Below are 25,599 nucleotides of genomic sequence, written 5' to 3' on the forward strand. Positions count from 1 at the left end.
CCCCTGTTGTTTTTTTTAATGTAAAAAAATTGAGCTGACGAGGCTCAATGGTTGTGCGTCAGCTTATGAACTAGGAGGCCATGGTTCAATTGCTGATCAGGGCACATACTTGGGTTGTGGGCTGGATCCCCAGTGGGGGGTGTGCAGGAGGCATCTGGTCAATGATTCTCATCATTGATGTTTCTACCTCTCTCTCTTCCTCTCTGACATCAATAAAAAAATATTTTTTAAAATTGGTGAGAGAAATTTATTGGTTGTTCCACTTATTTATGCATTCATTGGTTGATTCTTGTATGTGCCCTGACTGGGCATCGAACCCACAATCTTAGCGAATCGGGCCAACGCTCTAACCAACTGAGCTAGCCACCTGGCCAGGGCCTCCCCTCCTTGTCAGCGCTACCTAGTCATTAGTTCGTAAGTGAAAGAAGTAGTGACACTGGCACAAATTTAAAGCGCTTTTAGGTATTGTAGTCAGACTTAGCTGTTCTAGGTTTCGTTCTGTCAGCAGAATTTCAGGCGGGCCAAAAAGGGACGGCACCACTCTATCCCTCCAGAAGGAGGTGAGGTGGAGCTCCAGCGGAGCTGCCCAGGTGGACCGCGCCTCGGAGCTGTGTGTCCGCAGCAGGGAGCCGCGGCCGCTGCTGCAGCTGCCTGGCCGGCTCTAGGTGCAGCTGCTGAGACCGCACATGAGCAGGCTCTCGCCGCTCTGGGAAGCTCAGGTTTTGGTACCTCTTTGTCTTTTTCCCAAAAAAATATTTTATTGATTTCGCCAAAACCGGTTTGGCTCAATGGATAGAGCATCAGTCTGCATGCAGATGAAAAGTCCCAGGTTCGATTCCGGTGAAGGGCATGTACATTGGTTGCGGGCACATCCCCAGTGGGTGGTGTGCAGGAGGCAGCTGGTCCATGTTTCTAACTGTCTATCCCTCTCCCTTCCTCTCTGTAAAAAAAAAAAAAAATCAATAAAATATATTTTAAAAAATATTTTATTGATTTCAATGATGAGAATCATCGATAGGCTGCCTCCTGCATTCCCCCTTCTGAGAATCTAGCAACCTGAACTTGTGGCCTTGACTGGAATTGAACCTGGGACCCTTCTATCCACTGAGCCACACCAGGTAGGACTTCTGTTGTCTATTTATTTATTTATAATATATTTTATTGATTTTTCAGAGAGAGGAAGGGTGAGGGATAGAGAGTTAGAAACATCGATGAGAGAGAAACATCGATCAGCTGCCTGCAACCAAGGTACATGCCCTTGACAGGAATCAAACCCGGGACCTCTCAGTCAGCAGGCCGATGCTCTATCCACTGAGCCACACCGGTCCCGACCTCTGTTGTCTCTTTATTCTTTAATTTGTTAAATACTAATCAGAATTTGCCATAACAACCGGTGCTTCTGCTTCAGAGAATGTTTTAAGAACATGAGCTTTTGTCCTGCAAGCATTTCTGGTGTCACTTAGAGTGGGGCGTCTTCAGGGTGGACGGGGGGTGGGGGGGTGAATTGGGAAGTAAGTTGGGGCCCAGTGGGTGTCCCTGAGAAGTCTCTTGTTTGCCTCCAGCTTGTTGTCCCCTGACTCTGGCCTATTAATTTTTTTATGTGGGTGATTCTGATACTGAGGGTCAGAACCCTAAATCCATTTTTAAAAATATATATTTTATTGATTTTGTACAGAGAGGAAGAGAGAGGGATAGAGAGCCAGAAACATCAATGAGAGAGAGTCATCGATCAGCTGCCTCCTGCACACCCCCCACTGGTGATATGCCCGCAACCAAGGTACATGCCCTTGACCGGAATCGAACCCGGGACCCTTCAGTCCCCAAGCCGAAGCTCTATCCATTGAGCCAAACCGGTTTCAGCTAAATCCATTTTTTATGCAGGCTGTAAGAATCCTCAAAGTATGCTGAGCGTCCCTCTTTGTTTCTTATTCTGCTACATCTTTGGGGATCTTTTTCAAAATATATATTTTTATTGATTTTAGAGAGGAAGGGAGATAGAAATACCAATGATGAGAAATACTGATTGCCCGTCCACACACACACACACACACACACACACACACAGGAGTAGAGCCTGTACCCCAGGCATATGCTCTGACTGGGAATCAAACCACTGGGACCTGCTGGTTCATAAGTCAGTGTTCAACCACGGACCCACTCTGGCTGGACTTGATGTATTTTTGTAAACCTTGTATTTTACAGAGTTTACTTAAGGGTAATACATTAATTGAATTTGAAAAGAAATATTTTTAGGCAATTTTGGAAATTTTTCTTTATATTGCAATTTTTTCCAGAAAGTATTTAAGAAGTTGTTTATATCTTTGAGTTTACTTATAGAATTCAGACCTAAGTAATTTTTTCAGAACTTTTTTTTTTTCATGTATAATTTGTATCATTTTAGGCTAAATGTTTCATGGATTTCAAAGCTGGAGGTGCCTTGTGTCACATTCTTGGGGCTGCTTACAAGTATAAGAATGACCAGGGCTGGTAAGTACGTCTTTGAGCGTCTTCGCATGTTTGATGCGATGTATTGTAGAAGTTCGGTTCCCCAGCCCCACTCTCAGGCACGAGGCTACCCCCTCCCTGGGATGAAAGTGGACACGAGCGAAGTGATTGAATAATTGTTGAAGGAAAAATATGGGGAAGCATTCAAGCTTGTAACGGTTTAACCATATGAAAATGACTACGAATCAGTGAAGACAGCACCAAAGCGTCACAGTGTGAGGACACTGGGAAAGGGTTTAAAGGGAAGGGGGAAAGATGTTTTTCCACATTTACGACAACAGCAATCTCAAAGAGCACAGAGATTGAATGTGGACAGACGCTTTTAGGATTACTGCCCCTGGCTCTGGGGACTACTTTCTGTCTGATGTAAAATCTCTTCGGTTTAAGGAAAACAGGATATTTCATGGAACAGGTACTTCCTTTTGCTGGAGTGGATCTTAATGTCAAAATTGGACCTTTTAGGTGTTCACATGCTCCTTCACATGACTGAGAGAAACCCTGTGTATTTCGTGTGGTTTTATCATAATCTCCAAGCCCATCCACCTCATTTGCATGGAATGCTGCAGCCAAGCTTTCACTTTTGTTGAAGACGGGAGACAAGCTAACCATTACCTTGTTTTTTAGGCGGAGGTTTGATCTACAGAATCCGTCCCGAATGGATCGTAATGTTGAGATGTTTATGAATATTGAAAAAACATTGGTGCAGGTAACTGGGAAAGTTAAATTATTCCAATTTCTTCCCTGGGATATATAATACTTCCAGTTCTAAGATTATCTTCATTAAGTTGCCAAAAAATCAAAGGAAGAAAAATGTTCTGAAATCTACTGTTCTGTTACTCTTGGATTTAGGGGGATTAGAGATATAAAATATGACTAAAACTTGTCATTTATAGAATATTGACCTTAAACTTGTGGTGAAATTATGATATTTTTTTATTGATTTTTACCAAACCCATTGCTTGAATCTCTCCTACATTTGATATACTCTCTCATTCTACTAGTCATTTATTTATACAGTGATTTTCTTTGGATTTGTTTCATGGTTGTGCCATGACTATAGGTTTTGTTTCCCCTACTAGATTATAACCTGGAGAGAACACTTAATTTTCTTTCCTAGTGTTTTTTTGAGTGGTATTTGTGGTGGCCGTTGAATAGCCTTCCTGGGGGGCAGGGCCTGTGGCAGAAAGGTAGCTGGGTCTTATCAGTGGCTTAATGCCGGAAGGTGTCTCAGACCATTAGCGAGGGGAGTAACTGAGGGTTTTTTGTTGGTTGGTTGACTTTTGGTGATGGTTTGGGGAGTTAATAGGAATATTTTTAAAAATATATATTTTATTGATTTTTGTACAGAGAGGAAGGGAGAGGAATAGAGAGCCAGAAACATCAATGAGAGAGAGTCATCGATCAGCTGCCTCTTGCACATCCCCTACTGGGGATATGCCCGCAACCAAGGTACATGCCCTTGACCGGAATCGAACCCGGGACCCTTCAGTCCCCAAGCCTACGCTCTATCCATTGAGCCAAACCAGTCCTGGCGATCAGCTGCCTTTTGCATGCCCCCTACCAGGGATGTGCCCGCAACCAAGGTACATGCCCTTGACTGGAATTGAACTCAGGACCCTTCAGTCCGCAAGCTGACGCTCTTATCCTCTGAGCCAAACTGGTTTCGGCAAATAGGAATATATATATATATTTTTTAAAATATATTTTATTGATTTTTTAGAGAGAGGAAGGGAGAGAGAGAGCTAGAAACGTCAATGAGAGAGAAACATCGACCAGCTGCCTTCTGCACACCCTCTACCGGGGATGTGCCCACAACCAACATATTGTACATGCCCTTGACCGGAATCAAACCTGGGACCTTTCAGTCCGCAGACCGACGCTCTACCGCTGAGCCAAACCGGTTTCGGCAAATTGGAATATTTTAATCAATTATGTGTGTAAGATTAGAAATAGAGGGGAAAGAGCTATAACACTCAGTCTTGAATAATTTTAAGTAATTTATCAATACATGATGAGCCAAATTGAATATACACCTCCCCTGGCCAACAGGAGGTGTAGGTGAAAATAGCATATTACTAGGGATGTCGAACTCAATCAGAGAAGGGGCCAAAATCTAAAATCCAGCCTAAATCGCAGGCCGAATGGTTTACTGAACAGTCATAAACTGTCATTGTGATGGAAACGCAGCGGAGTGCAGTGATGACAGCGCGGTGCGGGCCACATTGCAAGGCCTGGCGGGACGGATTTGGCCCGAGGGCCTTGTGTTTGACACGTGTATTAGACTGTCGAGGTGTGTTGGTGAAATTGGCTAGAGCATTGGTGTGTCACTTTGGTACCTTCATGAAGAAGATGATGACTTTCTCTAGGTCCTCACTCTCAGCATCTTTTGTCCAGATGTACGTGGTGCAGAGCAGGGACCTGAGATGTCCTGGGGAGGCTGCTGAGCACCTGGGTTTCCATGGACATGAAAGTTCCTCTCCACACAGAGCACAGCTCCCATTTCAAGCAGCCTGGCTCCGAGTGCCAACTTTTGCCATTAGGATGATGCATAAATAATACAACATTATTTTAAAACCAAGAGAATTTAAAAATCTGTTCTTTCTTTCTCAGAGCAATTGTCTGACCAGACCCAACATCTACCTCATTCCAGACATTGACCTGAAGTTGGCCAACAAATTGAAAGATATTATCAAACGACATCAGGTAATAGACACGACCCCTCAGAAGCCTGGGCGGCAGGAAAGGTCTTGCCAGTCCCCGCATTAGTGTCTTCTGGTGTGTTACTCCTGTCTGCGAAAGTGAGAGCTCTCCTCTTTCTGGTGTTACTCCTGTCTGCCTTAAATGGAAGCTTTCCCCTTTCTGGTGTGTACTCCTGTCTGCCTTAAGAGGAAGCTTTCCTCTTTCTGGTGTTACTCCTGTCTGCCTAAGTGAGAGCTTTCCTCTTTCGGGTTCTTGCAGTACCATGTTCTTTCCTCCTCCCTCCCTCCAGTTCTTAGCTGAGCCTAGCCTTTCCTCCTGGCATTACTGGGATGTCATAGACATGTAATATTGTGAAAGTTTAAGGTGTATTATGGGACGATTTAATATATGTTTATGTTCTAGAGTAGCATTTAATTGCTACCAAAGCATCCTGGGAAAAGCTCATATATTTGCCTACAGTTATTTATTTTTGTTAAATATATGTTTATTGATTTTAGATAGGAAGAGAGAAAGAAGAAGCATCATTTATGAGAATCATTGATTGGCTGCCTCCTGCACACCCCCTACCGGGGATCAAGCCCACAATCCTGGCATATGCCCTTGATTGGAATCAAACCCAGGACCCTTCAGTCCACAGGCCGATGCTCTATCCACTGAGCCGAACTGGTTAGAACTTGCCTTCAGTTTATACTGAACACTTAGTTGCCCTAGTTCCTAAGAAATCTGGCTTTAGTGATTGTTTTAGGGTGACCTCAGACGGATGTAACAGATCCGGTTTCATAGACTCCAAGAGGGGAGACCTTAAAAGCTAATGCTAGGACCATTATTAAATACCCTTTTTAAAAACGTATTTTTATTGATTTCAGAGAAGAAGTGAGAGAAATGTCAGTGAAGAGAATCATTGATCAGATGCCTCCTGCACACTCCCCACTGGGGGTCAAGCCCACAGCCTGGGCGTGTGCCCATTCCGAACCGGGGACCCTTCAGTCCGCAGACCAACGCTCTATCCACTATCCACTGAGCCAAACTGGTTAGGATGGGGCTGAATACTCAATCAAACCTTTGCTCAAGCATTTAAAGTGTATTAGCAACTCCATTGATTGGTCACAGTGTATCTGTCACCCTCTTTAGCTCATTGCATCTGTTAACTATGTCCACATACTGAAAGGTTGCGGGTTTGAGTCCCAGTTAGGACACTTGTAGATTGCAGGTTTAATTGTTGGTAGAACACATTCGGGAAGCAACTGATATGTCTCCCTCTCCTTCCCCCTCCTCTTCCCCCTCAAATTAATAAAATAGCCAGCCAGCGTGACTCAGTGGTTGAGCATCAACCTGTGAACCAGAAGGTCACGGTTCAGTTCCCATTCAGGGCACATGCTCGGTTTGCAGGCTCAATCCCCATTGTGAGGTGTGCAGGAAGCAGCTGATCCATGATTCTCATCATTGATGCTTCTATCTCTCTCCCTCTCCCTCCTCTGAAATCAATAGAAATCTATATTTAAAAAATAAAATTAATAAAAATATGTCTTTGGGTGAGCATTTAAAAAAAGAATTAAGGGTACTCATCTATAATAATAAATTGTGATATGCAAATTGACCGGATAACCAAACAGCAGAACGACTGTCCAGACGATCTTCTGGACGGCCAGACTGACTAGCACTGACGCCAGGCCAGCCAAGGCAGGTGTGATGTGATTGGTCAGGAGGCCTGCCATCACCCCACAATGGCCATCGTGTCTGGAATCTCGTTGTTGGCTGACACTTGCTTTGTTTTTACATTATTGGTCACTGTCTTTTCAGGGCACATTCACTGACGAGAAGTCGAAAGCTTCCCACCACGTTTACCCTCATCTTTCCTCACAAGAGGACGGTGAGTTAGTTTTTGGTTGTGATCTGATGAGCTCAGGCTTCACTGGATTCTGAGTTATATCAGCAGAGGGTTAAATAATACAACTAGCTATTTTAGAAAGAGAGTCACCAGCATTAAATTTTATAGATTATTTAAATTTATAATTTTTTATTTATTTTTCAATTGGGAAAAATAAACTAATTCTGTAACGTCCAACTTTCTAATCATCAGGCTTTTATTTGTTGGTAATTATCATCTTGGTGTTACGTCTAGGCATGCCTGTGTATTAACTTATTTAATGTTTCCTGGGTCCCTTGTGTTCTGAAAATTAAGAGACATTGCAGGATAGAATGTCTCGGGTAAACAGGCCCCTCAGAAATATTAGTCTGGGGATTTATAATGGGTTCGACTCTGGCTTTCAGCCCTGCTATTCTGAAAGTGGATTTGGTCAGTAGCCAGAGTTCATCAGAGCTATGGCAACTGATTTCTGTTAACCATTCTTTCAAAGGTTGGAAAGTTGGGAATCAAAATATGAATTACCAATTAACAAAGTTAATTTCTAGTAATTTAGATTGAGAAATAATTCTCCTTTGTGGAGATCTGTTCTTAAGCATAACACATCCCCATAGAATATCTACATAAGGAGCCAAATTATATGAGACTTGAGGCGCTAATTACCTGCACTGTTCTCCCCAGTCAGAGATGCTACAAGTCAATAACCAGATTACAGTTTTCAGATGCTTGAAAATTAAGAAGCATCTTGCCATGTAATCCATAAATGAAAGAATAAATCACAATGGAAATGGAAAAATCTTTGGGTCTGAATAATTATGAAATTAAGAAAGTTTAAGAAAATTTACATTTCAGGGTGTAGCTGATGCTTTATCCAGAGGGGAATTTAGATCTTTAAATGTGTATATTGGGGAAGAAGAAAGATTGAAAAGTCAGTGGTCTACACATCTTTCTCAAGAAATTAGAAAAGTAACATCAAACTAAAGCTAGAGAATAAAGGAAATAAGTAATTTTAAGAGGACAGTTAATGAATACAATCTGCAGCAAGATGCCCAGCAGTGTCCGATGGCTCTTAGAAAAGACTTCTGTTAGCCTGGTCCGTGGCGCTGCGTCTGAGCCACGTGAGGAAGACCTGTCAGCGTGGAGGGAGGGCCTTCCTCCGTTGTAGATACTGGAGGCAGTGACAGGCGGGTGGGCTGGGCTGCTTGGTTGCCTCGACAGAGGAATGAAGTTTACGCAGACTTTAGTTCTAAGAGTCCTATCGTTTCCGCTGTTCCTGAGGCCGTTTCAGCATTAGCTTTCGTAGCTGAGAGTGATTTTCTTTGTAACAGGCTGTGTCCCTCTGATTGCTGTGCTTCCACAGGGAGAACCCTACTGGCCTTCTGGGGGCTCTGCTCAGCTTTTGTCCTCTGAGGTAGTAGCAGCTGGTGGCCACTAGGTGGAGGTGCTGGGCGGCTGTGCATGTTGGTTCTGTGGCTGGGTGCCTCCAGAAAGGGTCTCTAACGAGGTTGGTATGGATGCTTAGATTGTGAACTGTGTCAGAAACAGTGCCTTTTACAAAAGGTTTGAACTGCAGTTGTTACATCTTAGCTGTTTAGTAATTTCGCATTCATGTGAGGGTGTCTTCCTTTTAATACCAACTAGTTTGCTGATGCTTGCTAGGTATTGCTATTATTAGTAGTTGGAATAATCGTTAGAAGATAGCATTTAAATTTAATTTGTAATATATTGAAGGTCTTTTTAAATATGAAACATGATTCTGCACACGGTGGACTTTGCTTAGTGTAGAACAGTGGCTGTCAGTAAGTGTGGCTGAGGAAAGCCCTGGCGGGGCCCCTGGCTGTGCTGTCAGTGACCAGGAGGTCGCACCGCGGCCACAGCACAGGAGAGCCCTGTCGACCGCAGCGTGCCTTTTATGAGGATCCATGACTGTTTAGAACAGAAGGTGCTGACACTTCAAAGGTCTTAAGATATGAGTGCTAGCCAAAACTGTAGTGGCTCAGTGGATGGAGCCTCGGCCTGCGGACTGGAGGGTCCCGCGTTCGATTCCGGTCCAGGGCATGTACCTTGGTTGCGGGCTCAATCCCCAGGAGAGGGTGTGCAGGAGGCAGCTGATTGATGTTTCTCTCTCATCGATGTTTCTGGCTCTCTATCCTTCTCCCTTCCTCTCTGTGAAAAATCAAAAAAATATATCTTAAAAAAAAAGATATGTTAGTAAGAATTTGAGTATGAGATGCTGGAAGGGGTACAAAATGGGAAGAAGCAGTGAGGTGATACATGATGAAGTTTGAGGAAAAGCTAATGGCAGAATTGGGTTTTATGTCTTAGGGCGGAAGGAGGTGAGGGAGGGGGTGAGGATACGTGAGTCTGGGCTGCAGAGCTTTGTTTTATTGGGTGTGTGAAGGAGAGGGTGCTGGGTGGGAGGGTGGGGGGGTGTTGGGTGGGAGGGGAAGGTGGGGAGGGTGCTGGGTGGGAGAGGGGTGGGCGGAGAGTGCTCTGTCAGAGGGAGGGGTCATTGGGCCTGGGATGGAGTAAGTTGGAGTGTGCGGCTGGAAACTTCCCCTTAAAGATGGTGGTGGACAGCATTCAGCGAGGAGAAGGCTTGGGGGAGCTTCTTAGAAAACCCAAAACTTGAGTAAAAGGAAGTCTAAGTGATAGCTGTTCATTTCCGTGCCAGCTGACGAGTGTGTTCTTTCCCTTTCAGAGGAGTGGTTGCGCCCCGTGATGCGGAAGGACAAGCAGGTGCTGGTGCACTGGGGGTCGTACCCGGACAGGTGAGCTCAGCCGGCCGCACAGTTTCCCTCTGAAGAGCAGCCGAGGCCGATGCGGTTCGGGCACTGCTCTCCCCATCCTCCCAGCTGCGTCCCACGTCCGTGCGGGCGCTGGGCAAACCGGCGTGCGCGCTGCGGAGGGCGCCTGTGCTGCGAGCCGGGCCGGATCGCTTTCCTCCCAGGAAGGAATTTCCTTCCTGGCGAGTAGGGCCATTTTAGGGTCACTTTTCTGAGGAACTTTCTTTTACGTGCAAGTACATTTCTTTCCTTTTTATTTATTTTTTAAAATATATTTTAATGATTTTTTTACAGAGAGGAAGAGAGAGGGATAGAGAGTTGGAAACATTGATGAGAGAGAATCATCGACCAGCTGCCTCCTGCACACCCCCACCGGGGATGTGCCCGCAACCAAGGCACATGCCCCTGACTGGAATCGAACCGGGGACCTTTCAGTCCGCAGGCCGGCGCTCTATCCACTGAGCCAAACCGGTTTTGGCTACAGGAACTCTTATAGGAAGTCAACCTGCCCTTTAAAACTGATGGGAACTCAGGTGTAGGACAGGCATTGGAAGTAAACATCACAGAGGACACGTCACCTCTTTGCGGGCATTTCCTACGGATCGAATCAGATGGGCTGGCTGCTGGAGGCTTGTCTGTTAGGTCACTGACTGACTAGAGTTTATGCCCCCGCTCTGCTGTGCAACGTCTCCTCCTCAGGCCTCTTAGAGAATACAGTCACCGATGCTTCCTTCCATCGCTCCCAGAGCTGGGCGGTTTACTCCCTGCCAGGAAGCGGGTCCCTCGCCTCGTGTGGACCTGTCCTGCCATTCGCAGTGCAGTGGGCGGTGCTGCAGGCGGTGTGGAGCGCTGGCTTGTCCCGGTGCTGTGGGACGGACTGGAGCAGAGGCTACAGGAAGCCAGTGCTTGTTGCCGTACTTGGGTTCCCTTTAGTATGCTGTTGGCCAGGGTGTAGCACTGACAGTGCCTTAATCTGGAAGGTTCTTTTCTGCTTATTTCAAAGTGGTGGAGGCATGGAGAATGAATGACTCATCTCCGTGAATTGGACCTCACCAGTGAGGCTTTGAGCTGAGTGGTGGGGAGCCTGCGGAGGGCATGCGTGGGCCCTGCCTGGCAGGGTAGAGTGGCCAGGGCCCAGGCAGCGGCTCAGATGCATTGAGTGCGCAGAGAGCACTAGCCTCGCGAGGACTGGGACCTCCGTTCTGAGTTAAGTTTTGAGCCGTGGAGCAGCGTGGACTGATCTGGTTTTCACAAGAACCACTGTGCCATGTGGAGCATGGCCTCGGGCTTTGGGCAGCAGACGGCTGAGGATCGGGGGCTCTGGACAAGGTTTGAAGCTGAGCTGGCGGGCGTTCTGACGGCTTGCTTACGGGACGGGTGAGCGGGGACGGTGTCAGCCAGCACTGGCCGGAGCACGTGTTGGGGTCAGGAGGCATTGCATTGAGGTTTGAGTGTGTGAGGTTGAAAGTCTTGCTCGGCCTGTAGGAGGACATGTGAGGGGACAGTGGGATTCTTGAGTCCAGAACTCGGAAGAGGCAGATGAAAGGTTTAAGGCACGTGTCAAACACAAGGCCCGCACCGCGCTGTCATCACTGCACTCCGCTGCGTTTCCATCACAATGACAGTTTATGACTGTTCAGTAAACCATTCGGCCCGCGATTTAGGCTGGATTTTAGATTTTGGCCCCTTCTCTGATTGAGTTCGACACCCCTAGTTTAAGGCGTCCGTGTCTATTTGAAGCCATGGGCTGCAGGAGAACAAGTGAAGGAGAGATAAGAAGGTGGTTGTTCAAAAACTAAAACAGGGTGGGCTCCCAGCACTGATGGGGTTTGGGAGAAGAGGAGAAACCAGTAGAGACTGAGGAGAGGCTGGTGCCAGAAGAATGCCTCGGTAGCACTGTCTGGAGGCCAAGTAAGGAAACGCTTTGAGGAGACAGTGGTGAGCTTGTTGAAATCCTGTGGACGAGGCTTGAACTTGAGGTTGAGCAACGTGAAGATTATTACAGACCCTACAGAGGAGTTTTCCTGTCAGAGGTGGAGACAAAAGTGTGTGATAGCATCAGCCTGTGAACAGGAGGTTACTGTTCGATTCTGGCCAGAGGCACACGCCTGGGTTGTGGGCTTGATCCCCAGTGTGGGGCGTGTAGGAAGCAGCCAATCCATGTCTCATCATTGATGTTTCTATCTCCCTTTCCCTTCTTCTCTGAAATCAATAATAAAAATATATATTTTTTAGTATGATAAATTTCTGATATTAGATCCTAATAGTCTCTCTAAAGTATATTTTTACATTTTGATCAAAGTCTTTTTAGTGAATGAATTTGGGATCTAATTGATTTTTCCTTTCTGCATTTCCTTTACAGCTATGATACTTGGGTCCATAGTAATGATGTTGATGCGGAAATTGAAGATCCACCAATTCCAGAAAAGCCGTGGAAGGTGAAAGCTTCTTTTTAAAAGAAATTTATTCTCATGTGACTTCATAGCCCTTCCCAGCTATTCTCCCCAAGGTTTTTGAGGACACACGGAATGGTGATTTTCTTATCCTTCTTTAAGAGCTCCCGTGCATGGTCATAGGGTCCCTGTGCACTTGTGGAGCGTGGCGGGCCTGCCTGCTTCACTCCGAGGAACTGTCTGAACCTTGGCCGATGGGAATGTGTGGGCTGCCTCGTGTGACCTTCAGGCGTGATTTGATGCCTGCTAGCATCCTCCCTACCTCCTGGGACAAGAAGGTGCTCCCATGTGTTGTCACTTTTATGTCCCAGTCCTGGAGCAGCATTTCAGCAGAGAGCTCTGGCCCTTCCCAGGAGCAGTGGCAGTGAGCCATGGTTCTTATTGAGCCTTTTATACAGCACTGGAGGCCGAGGCACAAAATTTGTGCAAGGGGCTCGGCCCTCGCAGCCCAGCTTCTCCCTGAAGGTCTTCCAGACTGTCCTTCCGCTGTTTAGCGGTTCGGTCGATTTGCATATTGCGCTTACTATTATAGACAATGAGGACCTAAATTCAGTAAAAATAGTAGATATTAGGTCTGCTTCAACCAATTTTATTTATTTTTTTTATTTTTTTAATATATATTATTGATTTTACACAGAAAGGAATTGAGAGGGATAGAGAGTTAGAAATGTCGATGAGAGAGAAACATTGACCAGCTGCCTCTTGCATACCTCCTACTGGGGATGTGCCCACAACCAAGGTACATGCCCTTGACCGGAATCGAACCTGGGACCTTTTAGTCCGCAGGCCGACGCTCTATCCACTGAGCCAAACCGGTCTCGGCTGCTTCAACCAATTTTAATGGTGTGATCTTCAGAAAGACATGACCTTTGAGCTTCAGATTTTATATGAGGAAGTGGGATTAACAAAAATTAGTCCATTTTTTAAAAAAGTGTTTGGAATATTGTCACCAAAAAGCTGCAAGAATAAGAATAGTACATGCATACCTTTATCCAGATTTACTGGTACCTAAAGTTAACATTTTAATCCTTAGGAATAAGGAATTCTTTTTTTCTGGTTATTTATGGTTTTTCTTTTAGCACAAGAAGATAATTTTAAACAAAAAACTTTTATTAATCATGTATAAAAACTAAAGGTGAAATAATCAAATGATTATATTAAATAGCAAAAGTACGTAGTTTTCTACATATTGAGAAACTGGACAAATTACCTTTAGGTTTTAATTTTTTTTTATATATATATATTTTATTGATTTTGTACAGAGAGGAAGGGAGAGAGATAGAGTTAGAAACATCAATGAGAAAGAGTCATTGATCAGCTGCCTCTTGCACACCCCCTACTGGGGATATGCCCACAACCAAGGTACATGCCCTTGACCGGAATCAAACCCAGGACCTTTCAGTCCCCAAACTGACGCTCTATCCATTGAGCCAAATCGGTTTCGGCTAGGTTTTAATTTTTTTATAACACTAACCATTAAAAACATTTTAAAACTATCTCCAATGCTATCTTCTATTTAAATAAAATATTCCCCTAAAAAAAGTACAGTACTGTTAAACATCATCAGATTAACTCATTGAATCCTCTTTTAGAAGTTGAAGACTAGGGTTTTTTTGTTTGTTTTTTAAGAATAATTTAAATAATTTACACTTTTATAAACTACACCAAAGAGTTGACTCTCAAAAGGCATTAATATCCAGTTTAAAGCCCCCTTTAAGTCTAGAAGAGAAATTCAAGGTGTATCCCCTTTTATGTTTAAGGTATACATTTTAACGAGAGAGCTTTCTGAGCACAAATGTCATTTCCTTACAATAATGGGTTTAAATTCTCAGCTTATTTTAAGTACACGGCGTTTAACTGTGTAGTGTATTTGCAGTAACTGTAAACCTCTGTCTCAGGAGTTCTCTTTTTTTGTACTAGAAAGTTTTCAATAGTATTGGCTTCTTTGAAGAGTCCTCCTATCTTGTCGATGTAACAAGCATCTACTGCCGCTCTCTCACTTAAAGTCTTTGCGTATGTAGACAACATTAGATTAATTTCCTTGTTCATATCATTCAAATCTTTCTCCAGGGCTTCATCTTTATAAAAAGTCCAGATCTTTCAGAGAAAGAGGCATCTGATTTTCCAGGAGGGGACTGTTGTGGACTATCTGGCATTTGAGGCTCCAATTCTCTTGCAATTTCTAGTATCAGGTTTTACAAGGTGATTTGCCATCATAATCAGAGGCAAGAGCTCTCCTCACCAGCTGCTCCCCACCAGCAGCTGCCAGACCGTGGGAACCAGAGCCGCAATAAGGAATTCTTGCCGAAACCGGGTTTGGCTTAGTGGATAGAGCGTCGGCCTGCGGACTGAAAGGTCCCAGGTTCAATTCCGGTCAAGGGCATGTACCTTGGTTGCGGCCACATCCCCAGTGGGGGTGTGTGCAGGAGGCAGCTGATCGATGTTTCTCTCTCATCAATGTTTCTAACTTTCTATCCCTCTCTCTTCCTCTCTGTAAAAAAATCAATAAAAATATATATTTAAAAAAATAAATAAGGAATTCTTATATGAAAGTATAATACAGGATTTTAGTACCCTTAACTTTATCAAATTTAAGATTAACACATGCTTTAAGCTGCTATTCTGCATTCCAGTTTTGCCAGCAGTTTTTTCTCTTTAGTATAGAATCCTGTCTAATATCAGGTTTTGGATTCCTATACCATGTCTTTAATTTTCTATAACTTTTTTTTTTTTTTTTTTTACTCTTCACAGTATTTCTTAATTGTTTGTTTATCGAGAGAAACTATTCCTTAGCCCAAATACCGATGTTTCCTAGTTCAGGCACTCAGGTCAGGGACAGACTTAAAGAAACGCTTTTGCTTTGCGTTCCACGATCACTCTGCACTCGGAGACCCCAGCCTCCTCCCCGCAGCGGCCTTCATGGAATTCTAACTTGTGTGGAAGCCTGTCCAGCTGCTGGGACGCTGCAGTGATGGCTCCCCAAGCAGAGCCTCAGACGCAGGGCCAGAGCCCCGTGAGCTCCGTCAGTTCTGGAGGCACAGCGGTGCTTCCCTGCACCACCAGCGCCTTCCTGATGGGCCCGGCCGGGCCTGATGTCCTTGGAAGTCTACCGGCACCACTGCCTCTTACGACGTGTTCATTCCACAGAGTATTCCTCGCTGGGAATGACTGCTCTTTCTCATGGGTAATTTAGCTGTTGCCCACGCAGAGCTGCGGGATGAGCATTGTCTGCACATGATTCCCCACGTGCAGCCTGGATGCAGTCTGAGGGTTCTTGGACCAGGCAGACATCCTGCTTCTCATGAAAATCCCTCGCCGCCCAGTTAGCATCCACTTCCAGCTGCTGCTGACCCGGCTCTGCTGATGGCACAGCAGTGTGTTCTATGCCAGCCCTCCCTCTGCACTGCCCCCAGGCTTTCCGCGTCCTTCCTTCCCCCTCGTGTTATTAAAAAAGACGATGTGACTAGCTCTTAGTTATCAAACCTCAGTGTGCACAAAGCTAGGGTGCTTTCTTATGCTTGTTTATTTTGGAAAAGACATGGAATAAAATGGTAAAGTGGCCGTTTGAGTGTCACTGTTCATCTTTTATAAAAAACATTTTTATTGATTTCAGAGAGGGAGGGAGAAATATGAAGAGAATCATGGATTGGCTACCTCCTACACGCCCCTGACTGGGGATTGAGCCTGCATGTACCCTGACCAGGAATCAAACAGTGACCTCCTGGTTCATAGATCCATGTTCAACCACTGAGCAACACTGGCCAGGCTGTCATTGACTTATGTTTTAAGTTTGTAATATGCAGTTGAGGATTTGGGAATAATAAATCAGCTTCTTTTCTGTTAAGTACTTTTAAAGCTTTTTAATTTTAGATTCGAGTGATTTTATTATTTATGTAGGTTTTCCTGCTTTAATGTGGTTTTAGGTTCATGCAAAATGGGTTTTGGACACTGATGTGTTCAACGAATGGATGAATGAGGAGGACTATGAGGTGGATGAGAACAGGAAGCCCGTGAGTTTTCGACAGCGAATTTCCACAAAGAATGAAGAGGTATTTGGTTTGGCACCATTTTACTCCACTTGCGTTTCTTCTTTCTTTGCCTAAACGTTCTCAGATATTCATGGGTAAACTGTCACAGGAGCATCAGCCATCGAGTACATATCGTAGGAGAGTGACTACCATCTCAGGAGCTGGCACCTCCACAGAAGCCATGCACACCTCGGGGTCATTAAGATGGAGTGGCCGTGCGGTGTGACAGCTGACTGTGTTCTCTAGAGCGGAGTTTTCATTCTGATGTTCCACGTAACATCCCGGGGCCATTTAACTGCGGTGTTGGTTTCCCGAGGGCAGGCTCACTCAGTTCTGATGTTTTGATGGCTTTACTCACATGCAGGGGGCAGTAGAGAGCATCGCCGTCAGGGTCTCGGGGACAGTTGAGTCCTTTGTGAGGTGGGAAGACTTGTGCTGACTGCTCTCGTCCCTCTAAGAAGCCACCCCTTTCACACGTGCCCATGTTCCTTCCGGGCCCACTGCGGGCGGTGTGTCCCCAGACAGCCTGCGCTGAGAAGGCAGCTTCCCTGCGTCTTACTGGGTGTGTGGCAGCCTTAGGCCGAGACCTGCGATTCCAGTCCTTTTCAGGGGGTTTGCTTTTTATTTAAGTTTTTTTAAATCTTTGAGGCAATTATACCTTTAACCATTTGCTTAGAAAGTGCAGGTCTTTCATACTATCTTCAGCCTGTTTTTTATTTCCTCTGTGTTCCTTATTTTCAAGAATATTTAAAAATTAGTGTTTTTTCATATTGTTTCATTTTTATTTTTTATTTTTTTTAATATATTTTATTGATTTTGTACAGAGAGGAAGGGAGAGAGTTAGAAATATTGATTTTTTTTTTAATTGATTTTGTACAGAGAAGAAGAGAGAGAGAGAGAGAGCCAGAAACATCGATGAGAGAGAGTCATCAATCAGCTGCCTCTTGCACACCCCCTACTGGGGATATGCCCGCAACCAAGGTACATGCCCTTGACCGGAATCGAACCCGGGACCCTTCAGTCCCCAAGCCGACGCTCTATCCATTGAGCCAAACCGGTCTCGGCCATATTGTTTCATTTTTAGTTTGCTTTGGAATATCACTTTATTTTTTGTTTTGGCCTCCTCTAATATGTTTACATATTTGTTTTCCCTTATTGCATTTCAAACTGAATCTTTGTGCCATTGGGAATATTCTAATTTCCGTATCACATTTTTTTTTTAATATATTTTTATTGATTTTGTACAGAGAGGAAGGGAGAGCGATAGAGAGTTAGAAACATCGATGAGAGAGAGTCATCGATCAACTGCCTCTTGCACACCCCCTACTGGGGATATGCCCGCAACCAAGGTACATGCCCTTGACCGGAATCGAACCCAGGACCCTCAGTCCCCAAGCCAACGCTCTATCCATTGAGCCAAACCGGTCTCGGCCGTATCACATTTTTGACCTGTCCTGTCCTATCCACCCCTGTATTGATTTAGATGGGTTTTACTTATTCACTCGTCTTTAGGGGGGATTATATAAAATTGATTAATATGCCTTTAAAAACCTTAATGTCAGATTTACATACTGATCAAAGGCGTGTGCAGTTTAGGTTTCTCACAGACTTCCCTGTGGGCTCTGAGGATGCTCAGGTCCCTCCTGAGGCGGTAGAGCTGCTGAAAGGACACCTTGGTGCAGGGGTGTGAGCGGCGAGGATATGGAAGTCTCACCGATATTGTAGCTCTGCTCTTTTGGGAGCGAGGGACACCTCAGGTCCAATTCTTTGGGTCCTTTCGGGGCTTCTTCATTATTCTGTCTCGTTAGATTGGCAGTGAGCATCTGAGATCTGTGCCCTGCACTCTGGTGACCTCCCTTGTTAGCTGGGATAGTTGTTCTGTGGATTCTTGAAGTTTAATGCCACCTGCAAGTTGGGATAGTTTTATAGGTTGACTTTGCGATCTTATTTCACATCTTTTGTATCAGAGTTATCTTTTTATTTTCTGATGAATTATAAGTAGTTTCTGGCACATTTCCCCAAGCTTATTCAGCCTATCTTTGTATTTTATTAATTTAATAACACGTTCTATATTTTCTACTAATTATTGGACATGGTTTTTCTACCTTAAGCCCCGGCTGTGGGCAGGGTAGTTTTCTCGTGGGGGTGGGCACTGTGCTCTGCAGCGAGGTGGAGTCCTGAGGCTGGTGCTGGCGTTTCCCTGGGGGATGTGGCATGTGACGTTCACAAGTCTCGGGACTGCTGTGGCCATGAGGCTCGTGGAGTGGCCTCATTTGCTCTGAGCTCGTGTGCTTGTGAAAAGGCACTTTGGGGTAAGGGCTTGTAGAAACGGAGGAGTCGGCCACGCTGGCTGATGCTCATCTCCACTTTCCTCTTCCTAGCCAGTCCGAAGTCCCGAAAGGAGAGACAGGAAGGCATCAGCTAATACCCGGAAGCGGAAGCACTCGCCCTCCCCGCCGCCCCCCACGCCCACAGAGTCGCGGAAGAAGAGCGGGAAGAAAGGGTAAGCACTGCAGCCTGGCCGCCCATCCCGCAGGCTCCCCTGGGCTCGTGCTCACAGCAAGGCAAGCTCCTCCCTAGGCTTCCTTCCTAGGAGGCGTGTTGAGAATGTCCCTGAAGGGCTAAGACATTCTGTTCATCATGGTTAATGTCGGTGTCTCTGATTTTGTCACCTGTCCCATTTATGACCAAAATGACTCGTACAGGACATGAACCTGTGACTTAAGTCCTTGTATAGTGCATGGCCTGAAGTAGATACTTAATAAATGGTAGATAATACTTAATAATTTCAATAGTTAGCTCAAGATATTTTGATAACAGTTGTAAATAACACTCCTGGACCAACTATAGTCATAAAAATGATTTCATTATTTTCTCAAGCTGCATGTATGTATATATTATGAAGACCTTACCAAGGACATGGAAGACTCAATATACAATAGACCCAAGTTAATACCGTAAAAGTAGGCTTCTCTTCAGGGATTATTGAGGGTAAATTTATTTCTTAAATATCGGATCTGAGGGGTTTTTTTTGTTTGTTTTTTGATACATTTTATTGATTTTTTACAGAGAGGAAAGCTAGAAAGAGAGAGAGAGAGAGCAAGAAATGTCGATGAGAGAGAAACATCGACCAGCTGCCTCTTGTACAACCCCCACCGGGGATGAGCCCGCAACCAAGATACATGCCCTTGACCGGAATTGAACCTGGGACCTTTCAATCCACAGGCCGATGCTCTACCACTGAGCCAAACCGATTTCGGCTCGGATCTTAGTCTTGATGTTCGATATCTCGGACCCACCTGAGATCCCGCGAAGAAAGCTTGGGGTCCATGTGCTCCTCTCCCAGTTGGGGGCTAAGCGGGGTCCAGGATCCTCTGGTCACTGAACCAAAATGCAACCACCTAGACCCTGTGGTCTGGACTCTCGGAGTTTTATTTCTTGTGCCTTTGTCCCTTTCTCTGTATGGCACGTGGATGCATTAGGTAATGGTTTCTGTTCTGTGTCCTCTTTAATTCCTCAAGGTAAGGAATCATCCCATTCTTGTTTGAACTTCCAAATGCATTCTGGCATGTTTTAGTTTTAACAATAAATACTGACTTGATTGAGTTGGAGAAAGAGCAATGACAGTTTTTACAAAAAGCATTAGTACCAGAATAGTACCATCCTAAGTGATTCTGCTTTGTACCTCCTGGTATTTGAATGACATAAACAGCAAGGAAATAGTGTTTTATATCTCTGACCAAACATCTTATGTAAATTACTGCTTATGACCTGAGCAATGTATGTTGTCACATTTCCATAGCAGATGTTCTCTCTTACACCAGCTTTCTTAGGGTGTGGTCTGCAATTTGTATAGTAGGATTTTGTGTCTGTTTTGTCTTTTTTTAAATTTTTTTTATTGATTTCAGAGAGGAAGGGAGAGGGAGAGAGAGCTAGAACCACCAATGAGAAACATCCATCAGCTGCCTCCTGCACACCCCCTACTGGGGATGTGCCTGCAACCAATGTACATGCCCTTGATAGGAATTGAACCTGGGACCCTTGAGTCTGTAGGCTGACGCTCTATCCACTGAGCCACATCAGCCAGGGCTTGTGTCTGTTTTTATACTAGTAACTATATTTTCCTTTTGGCTATACTTTGGGGATGTATCTAATTTGATTTCACTTGTCTTTTAAGGTGACTCTGGGCATAGATCCTAACTACAATAAAGGTGAAGCCTTTAAAATTGCTTGCTATAATGGCCTTGTTTATTTTTCACATGCTCTTGTCTGTTTTAGCCAAGCTGGTCTCTATGGGAAGCGCAGGAGTCAGAAAGAGGAGGAGGAACAGGAAGACCTCACCAAGGACATGGAGGACCCCACGCCTGTGCCCAACGTCGAGGAAGTGGTGCTCCCCAAAAACGGTGTGTGCTCTGCTGCGGCCTGAGGGGTGGGCACGCATGAGGCATCTCGGCCCTGCCCTCGGCTGAGCTCTGTGCCCCGCCTCTCAGCTCTCAGTTCGACTGGATTCCCCTCTAATGTCCACCTTCACGCAGCTCCTCCTTCCCCGACTTCTGGTACTTTTTGTTTATCGAGAATACAGTGACCAAATGTCTGAATTTAATACTATTTTAAAGTTCCTGTTTTAAAAACCCCAGCACTATATGGATGAGGAACAGCGGAGTGTTTCCACTTGCTGGTTACTGGGCAGAGGATGTGTTGTGCCCTCTGACTGCCTGTGGGTCTGGAGAGTGTCCTTCCCTCCTGCTCCCTTGTTCTCTTCAGGCGCTTTGAAGCTCTGCTGCTCTTCAGGGCTATACGGTTAGGATGGTCCTGTCCTCCGATGGCTGGACTTTTCATTCCAGCACCTATACCTTCCCTGAAAAGAACCCAGTACCTATTGGGGTCCAAATTACCCCTCCCCCACCCTGCAGCCACTTATTCATGTCTCCAGATTTCCTATTCTCTATTTGCTTTTTATCTAAATGTTTTGTCCTTTGTTGTAGGTATTAAATGTATCCTTAATTTATCAGCTGTATTTAGAATCACTATTGTCTAGTTGAGAGGAATGTGTGAGATTTACCATAATCTAACTTATGCCCTTTCCTGTAACGGAAAATGTAGCCACCTGTAATGCATTATGTGCATTTCTAACATCACTGCATTCTGTAAAGCGGGCACTGCAGACCACACAGAGGTATCTGCAGGTCACGTGGGAGATCATGTCATAAAAGTCATCCAATTCATTTGAGATAAAATTGTTGGCAAGATGGATGGTAGTCCTTGCAGATCCCTAAGCTACCTTTTATAATAATAAAAGTGTAATATGCTAATTAGACCTGACAGCCGAACGACCTTCCTACTGGACAAAGCTGGGGCTGTCGAATTCCATGCCTCGGGCCTCTGGTAAAGCTGTAATGACCAACGTAGTGTGGTTGGACACGGGAGTGGCGGGACGTATCAGTGGAATAGAATGAAAGGGACGGAATGTAACTAGGACTTCTTCCCGGGCCGGGAGGAAGGCAGAGAGCTGTCCTTCCCTCCTGGTCATAGAGGATTTGTACGCCCTCAGAACGTGTCTCAGAGGTGTACAAAAGGTACCATTTCTCCCTCAGGCTGTCTAAACGAAAGCCACAAAAATGTGAATCAACAAAGACACAAGAAACTAGTGTTTCTTTTAGGAAAGGGACTCAAAGCTTTTTCGCTCTGTTTGTTTACTTTTGTCACGAAAACATTTTGGTGCTTTGTAATTAATTACAAATGTAGTGTCATCATATGGGCTACTTCTTAGGGTTGAGGCTGGATGGTGAGGACTGAGTGATGGGCAGTTGCAGGGAGGTTCGAGTGCTTTTAAATCCATTCTGTTTCTCTTAAAAACAAGCAGAACTTTCCCCCTAAAACAGTGCTTTTTTCTCTTGCAGTAAATCCAAAGAAAGATAGCGAGAACACGCCTGTGAAAGGAGGAACTGTTGCTGACCTAGGTAAAAACAAAACCCGCCCTTCTGTAGTGTTTCCTGTCTTAACTCAGCGCCTCGATGGCTGTCTTTATTGGGGAGGTTGCTTTCAGCCGCGATAGTTTCCAGCAGATGCCGACTGCGTTCCTGGAGCAGCATGGTGGTGGGTTTGCTACCGTGTGAGGGACATTGGTTTTCTGTGACCCATTCTTCTGTCTTTAATCCTGATAATTGTGTCCTGATATTTTACATAAGTCAGAATTTCTGAGCTTTAAAGAAATTGTTGGTAGTTAAATTACTTGCAATGCCTTAGTTACTGCTAACGATGATAGTAATTACCGTATTTTTCGGACCATAAGACGCACTTTTTTTCCCCCAGAAGTGGGGGGGAGAAGTCCCTGCGTCTTATGGTCCAAATATAGCCTACACATATACTTTTTTAAAAAAATGTTTTTTTACTTGCCCGGCTCTGTGTGGTCTCTGTGTGCTTGCCCGGCTCTAAAATGGTTCTAAATGCTGCTGTTTACTTTACAGGGTTGATTACATGTGTTTATGACTGATGTTGGGTTTTAATGCACATAAAATATTTTAGGACACTATTTGTTTCAGAATCTTTTTTTCTTCATTTCCCTTCTCTAAAAACTGGTGCGTCTTATGGTCCGAAAAATACGGTAAAAAGAAAACGTTACTGAAACTTAATGTTTGTGCCAGAATCTCTCCCCTTTATCACTGTGGCACTTCTCTTGCCCGTGGGAGTCGGCCGCCTGGTTTAATTGTGCGTGGGTTTGCTCGCGTCCTGGGCGGCTCCGAGTGCCTGCATCCCCTCCCTCAGAAGGAACCGACCCTCTTAGGGGCTTGGTCTGTGGGGAGTGAGCGTAACTGCTTTGTTCACTCCTCATTCCTTACACACTGCCTCCCGGACCCGGAACGCCATTACTTACTTCACGGCCTCAGGAGGGAAGAGGCTAGTCACTCCCCTGTCCCATTAAGTAAGATCATGACCAGCAGTAATTAATCATGAATTCCCTCATGTTGGAAATTTTTAATTATGCTTTGAATTTCTCCTCACCTCTGTGCTTCTGTGGACCACTGTCACTCACTGAGTGGTCTGAGGCGGGTTTGCTTTAGTTCTCTATTCTCTTCTTTGTCCAGTGTCAGTTACTGAAACCTGAACTTTGCAAGAAGTGCAAGCAGCTTGCTGCTCTTTACATAAGGGTGTGTTTTGGTTTTACAGATGAGCAGGATGAAGAAGCAGTCACAACAGGACTAAAGGTAACGGTCGGCTCGGTCCTTAGAAATACTCTGTTTTGAGGCCCTTATGATTTAAATGTCTTCTTTAACAAATCCCCCCAATTAATTTGTGCTTCTTGACCCCAAAATTTTACCAAAAGGAAATTTCCATCTTCTCAGCAGTGTCCCTGGGGAAGCCATGTGTTTAGGTGGAGTCACTTGAGAGGCTCCTAGTTTATTTCTGGTACAAATCAGCGTTGTGGTGGAGGGGCGGGGTGTCGGCCCTGGAGTTTCTGTGGTTCCAGCTCGTTGGCACTGCATGACTGTCTCACCGAGACAGGGAGGACAGCACTGCTGCCCCTGCGGGAGGCAGTGAGATCTGCACAGCAGGTCCCAGGGCTCCGCCTCGGGGATGGGAGCCTTGTCATTGTGCCTTCCTCGTGTCCTGGAGGCCGCTCCTTACCAGTAACTTGGGAGCTATTAGCTTAGGCTTGGGTTCCGGTCCCGGTGAAGCGTAAACCTGGACAGTAAGAGCACGCTGTGGAGACATGTGGGCAGGGAGCCACAACCTCACTAGAGAATCCGTGTCCGTTCACCAGCCTGAGGCTGAGCCGAGCTTTGGGCACGTCCCTGTGTGTGCGATTCCCGCGGAGGAAGGCAGGCGTGCTCTGCGCTGTCTCCTGGCAGCTCGCGAGGTGCCTCAGATTGCGAAAGCCTGTCCACTGGAGTTCACTTGCCTGGTCCTTGAAATGGGAGCAAATAGCTTCCTTTATTGGACTTGATGTGAGCGTTTAAAAGCTACTCAGTCTCACATTAGTCTCTTTCTCTTCACTGGCTTCTTTTCTGTAGGAAGATGACGACCCCAGCAAAGGCGATCCAAGTCGGTCGGTGGACCCTGGCGAAGATAACGTGACAGAGCAGACCAATCACATCATCATTCCTAGCTACGCATCCTGGTTTGATTACAACTGGTGAGGAGCCCTCCCTCTGTGGACGGGGTGCTTAGGATGGGCAAGCGTTCCTGAAATCTGGGGAACAGCGTCGGGGAGAGTCAACCAAAAAAGGCTGTGGTGCCTTTCCACAATGGGACACCTTTGGTGATGATGGTGGTGGGCCTGGAGAGCACTGTGCTATGTGAAATAGGGCACCAGAGGAAGACGAGGACCATAGGATCTCACTTATCTGTGGGACGGTGAACAAGTAGAAACAGACCGACAGGTACAGAGAACAGACTGGCAGCTGTCAGAGAGGAGGGAGTGGGGGGCTGGGTGGAAAAGGTGCAGGGATTAAGAAAAAAACAAACACCTCACAGACGACCACAGTAGGTGACTTCCAGAGGTGGTGGGAGGAGAGGGGACGGCTAGGAGGTGGTCGTGGGAGTGAACACACAGTACACGATACAGATGGGAGAACTGTACCCTGAAACCTGTCATCTTGTTAACCAGTGTCACCCCAATAGAGCAATAAAATAAGTCAGTAAGAAAAAATATAGAGGTTCTATGATCTTTTTAAAAGCAGTAAACTCTTAAATAACCTCTAACTTCAACTCACCAGAGTTTCTGAGGGCTGGACAGATGGTGCGGGATGGAGATCCTGAGGGCCTGATTAGAGTGAAGTCCATTGTGTGGCCCATCATGCGTTTACCAGTTTGTTGCATGCCAACTGCGGTGATTTTTGTCACCCAATTTCCGGAGAACTCTGTCTTGTAACTCATCTAGTTGTGCTGTATGTGACGCACAGTGACGTCTGTGGCTTCGCTATGTGGGAGCAGTTTTTGGTTTGGTTCTAGGAACAGAAAGACTGCAGAAAGGACGGGTGAGGAAGGGGGCGCTGCCCTTAATCCTCTGACACAGCGCAGGCGCTGGGCGCAGACGGGCACAGATGCTTTTAGATGTGTCAGTTTGGCTTTGAAAGGTAAGCTTAGCTCGCGGTTTGAGATTTTTCTTTTTCAGAGAATTTACTCCCAGTCTCTCTTCTTTTTCTGTTCAGTATTCACGTGATCGAACGGCGTGCGCTTCCTGAGTTTTTCAATGGAAAGAACAAGTCCAAGACTCCAGAGATGTGAGTGACATGAGTTGATGGGGTGTTGATGCGTACTTG

The 25,599-nt window shown here is 45.4% G+C and overlaps 1 protein-coding gene, 1 long non-coding RNA gene and 1 pseudogene across 2 annotated transcripts in view; 1 reads left to right on the forward strand and 2 right to left on the reverse strand.

Annotated features, from left to right (window-relative positions):
- Positions 1-25,599, forward strand: part of SMARCC1 (SWI/SNF related, matrix associated, actin dependent regulator of chromatin subfamily c member 1) — a 64,095-nt gene that overhangs the window by 6,557 nt on the left and 31,939 nt on the right. The window contains exons 3-15 of the mRNA XM_036430200.2: positions 2,402-2,487; positions 3,130-3,211; positions 5,116-5,208; positions 7,006-7,075; positions 9,771-9,840; positions 12,218-12,293; positions 16,232-16,357; positions 18,718-18,839; positions 20,615-20,739; positions 22,237-22,296; positions 23,504-23,541; positions 24,349-24,470; positions 25,489-25,560. Coding sequence (XP_036286093.1) covers positions 2,402-2,487; positions 3,130-3,211; positions 5,116-5,208; positions 7,006-7,075; positions 9,771-9,840; positions 12,218-12,293; positions 16,232-16,357; positions 18,718-18,839; positions 20,615-20,739; positions 22,237-22,296; positions 23,504-23,541; positions 24,349-24,470; positions 25,489-25,560 — 1,142 coding nt within the window. The remainder of the gene's footprint in view (positions 1-2,401; positions 2,488-3,129; positions 3,212-5,115; positions 5,209-7,005; positions 7,076-9,770; positions 9,841-12,217; positions 12,294-16,231; positions 16,358-18,717; positions 18,840-20,614; positions 20,740-22,236; positions 22,297-23,503; positions 23,542-24,348; positions 24,471-25,488; positions 25,561-25,599) is intronic.
- On the reverse strand, positions 13,768-14,587 carry LOC118714784 (annotated as a pseudogene).
- Positions 20,067-20,587, reverse strand: LOC123652017. The gene is made up of 3 exons (XR_006741040.1): positions 20,445-20,587; positions 20,347-20,351; positions 20,067-20,214 (listed from the first exon to the last, which is right to left on the reverse strand). It is a non-coding gene; the product is annotated as an uncharacterized LOC123652017 (long non-coding RNA).

The sequence above is a fragment of the Pipistrellus kuhlii genome, unplaced genomic scaffold, assembly GCF_014108245.1.
Source record: "Pipistrellus kuhlii isolate mPipKuh1 unplaced genomic scaffold, mPipKuh1.p scaffold_m20_p_103, whole genome shotgun sequence".
NCBI lineage: Eukaryota > Metazoa > Chordata > Mammalia > Chiroptera > Vespertilionidae > Pipistrellus > Pipistrellus kuhlii.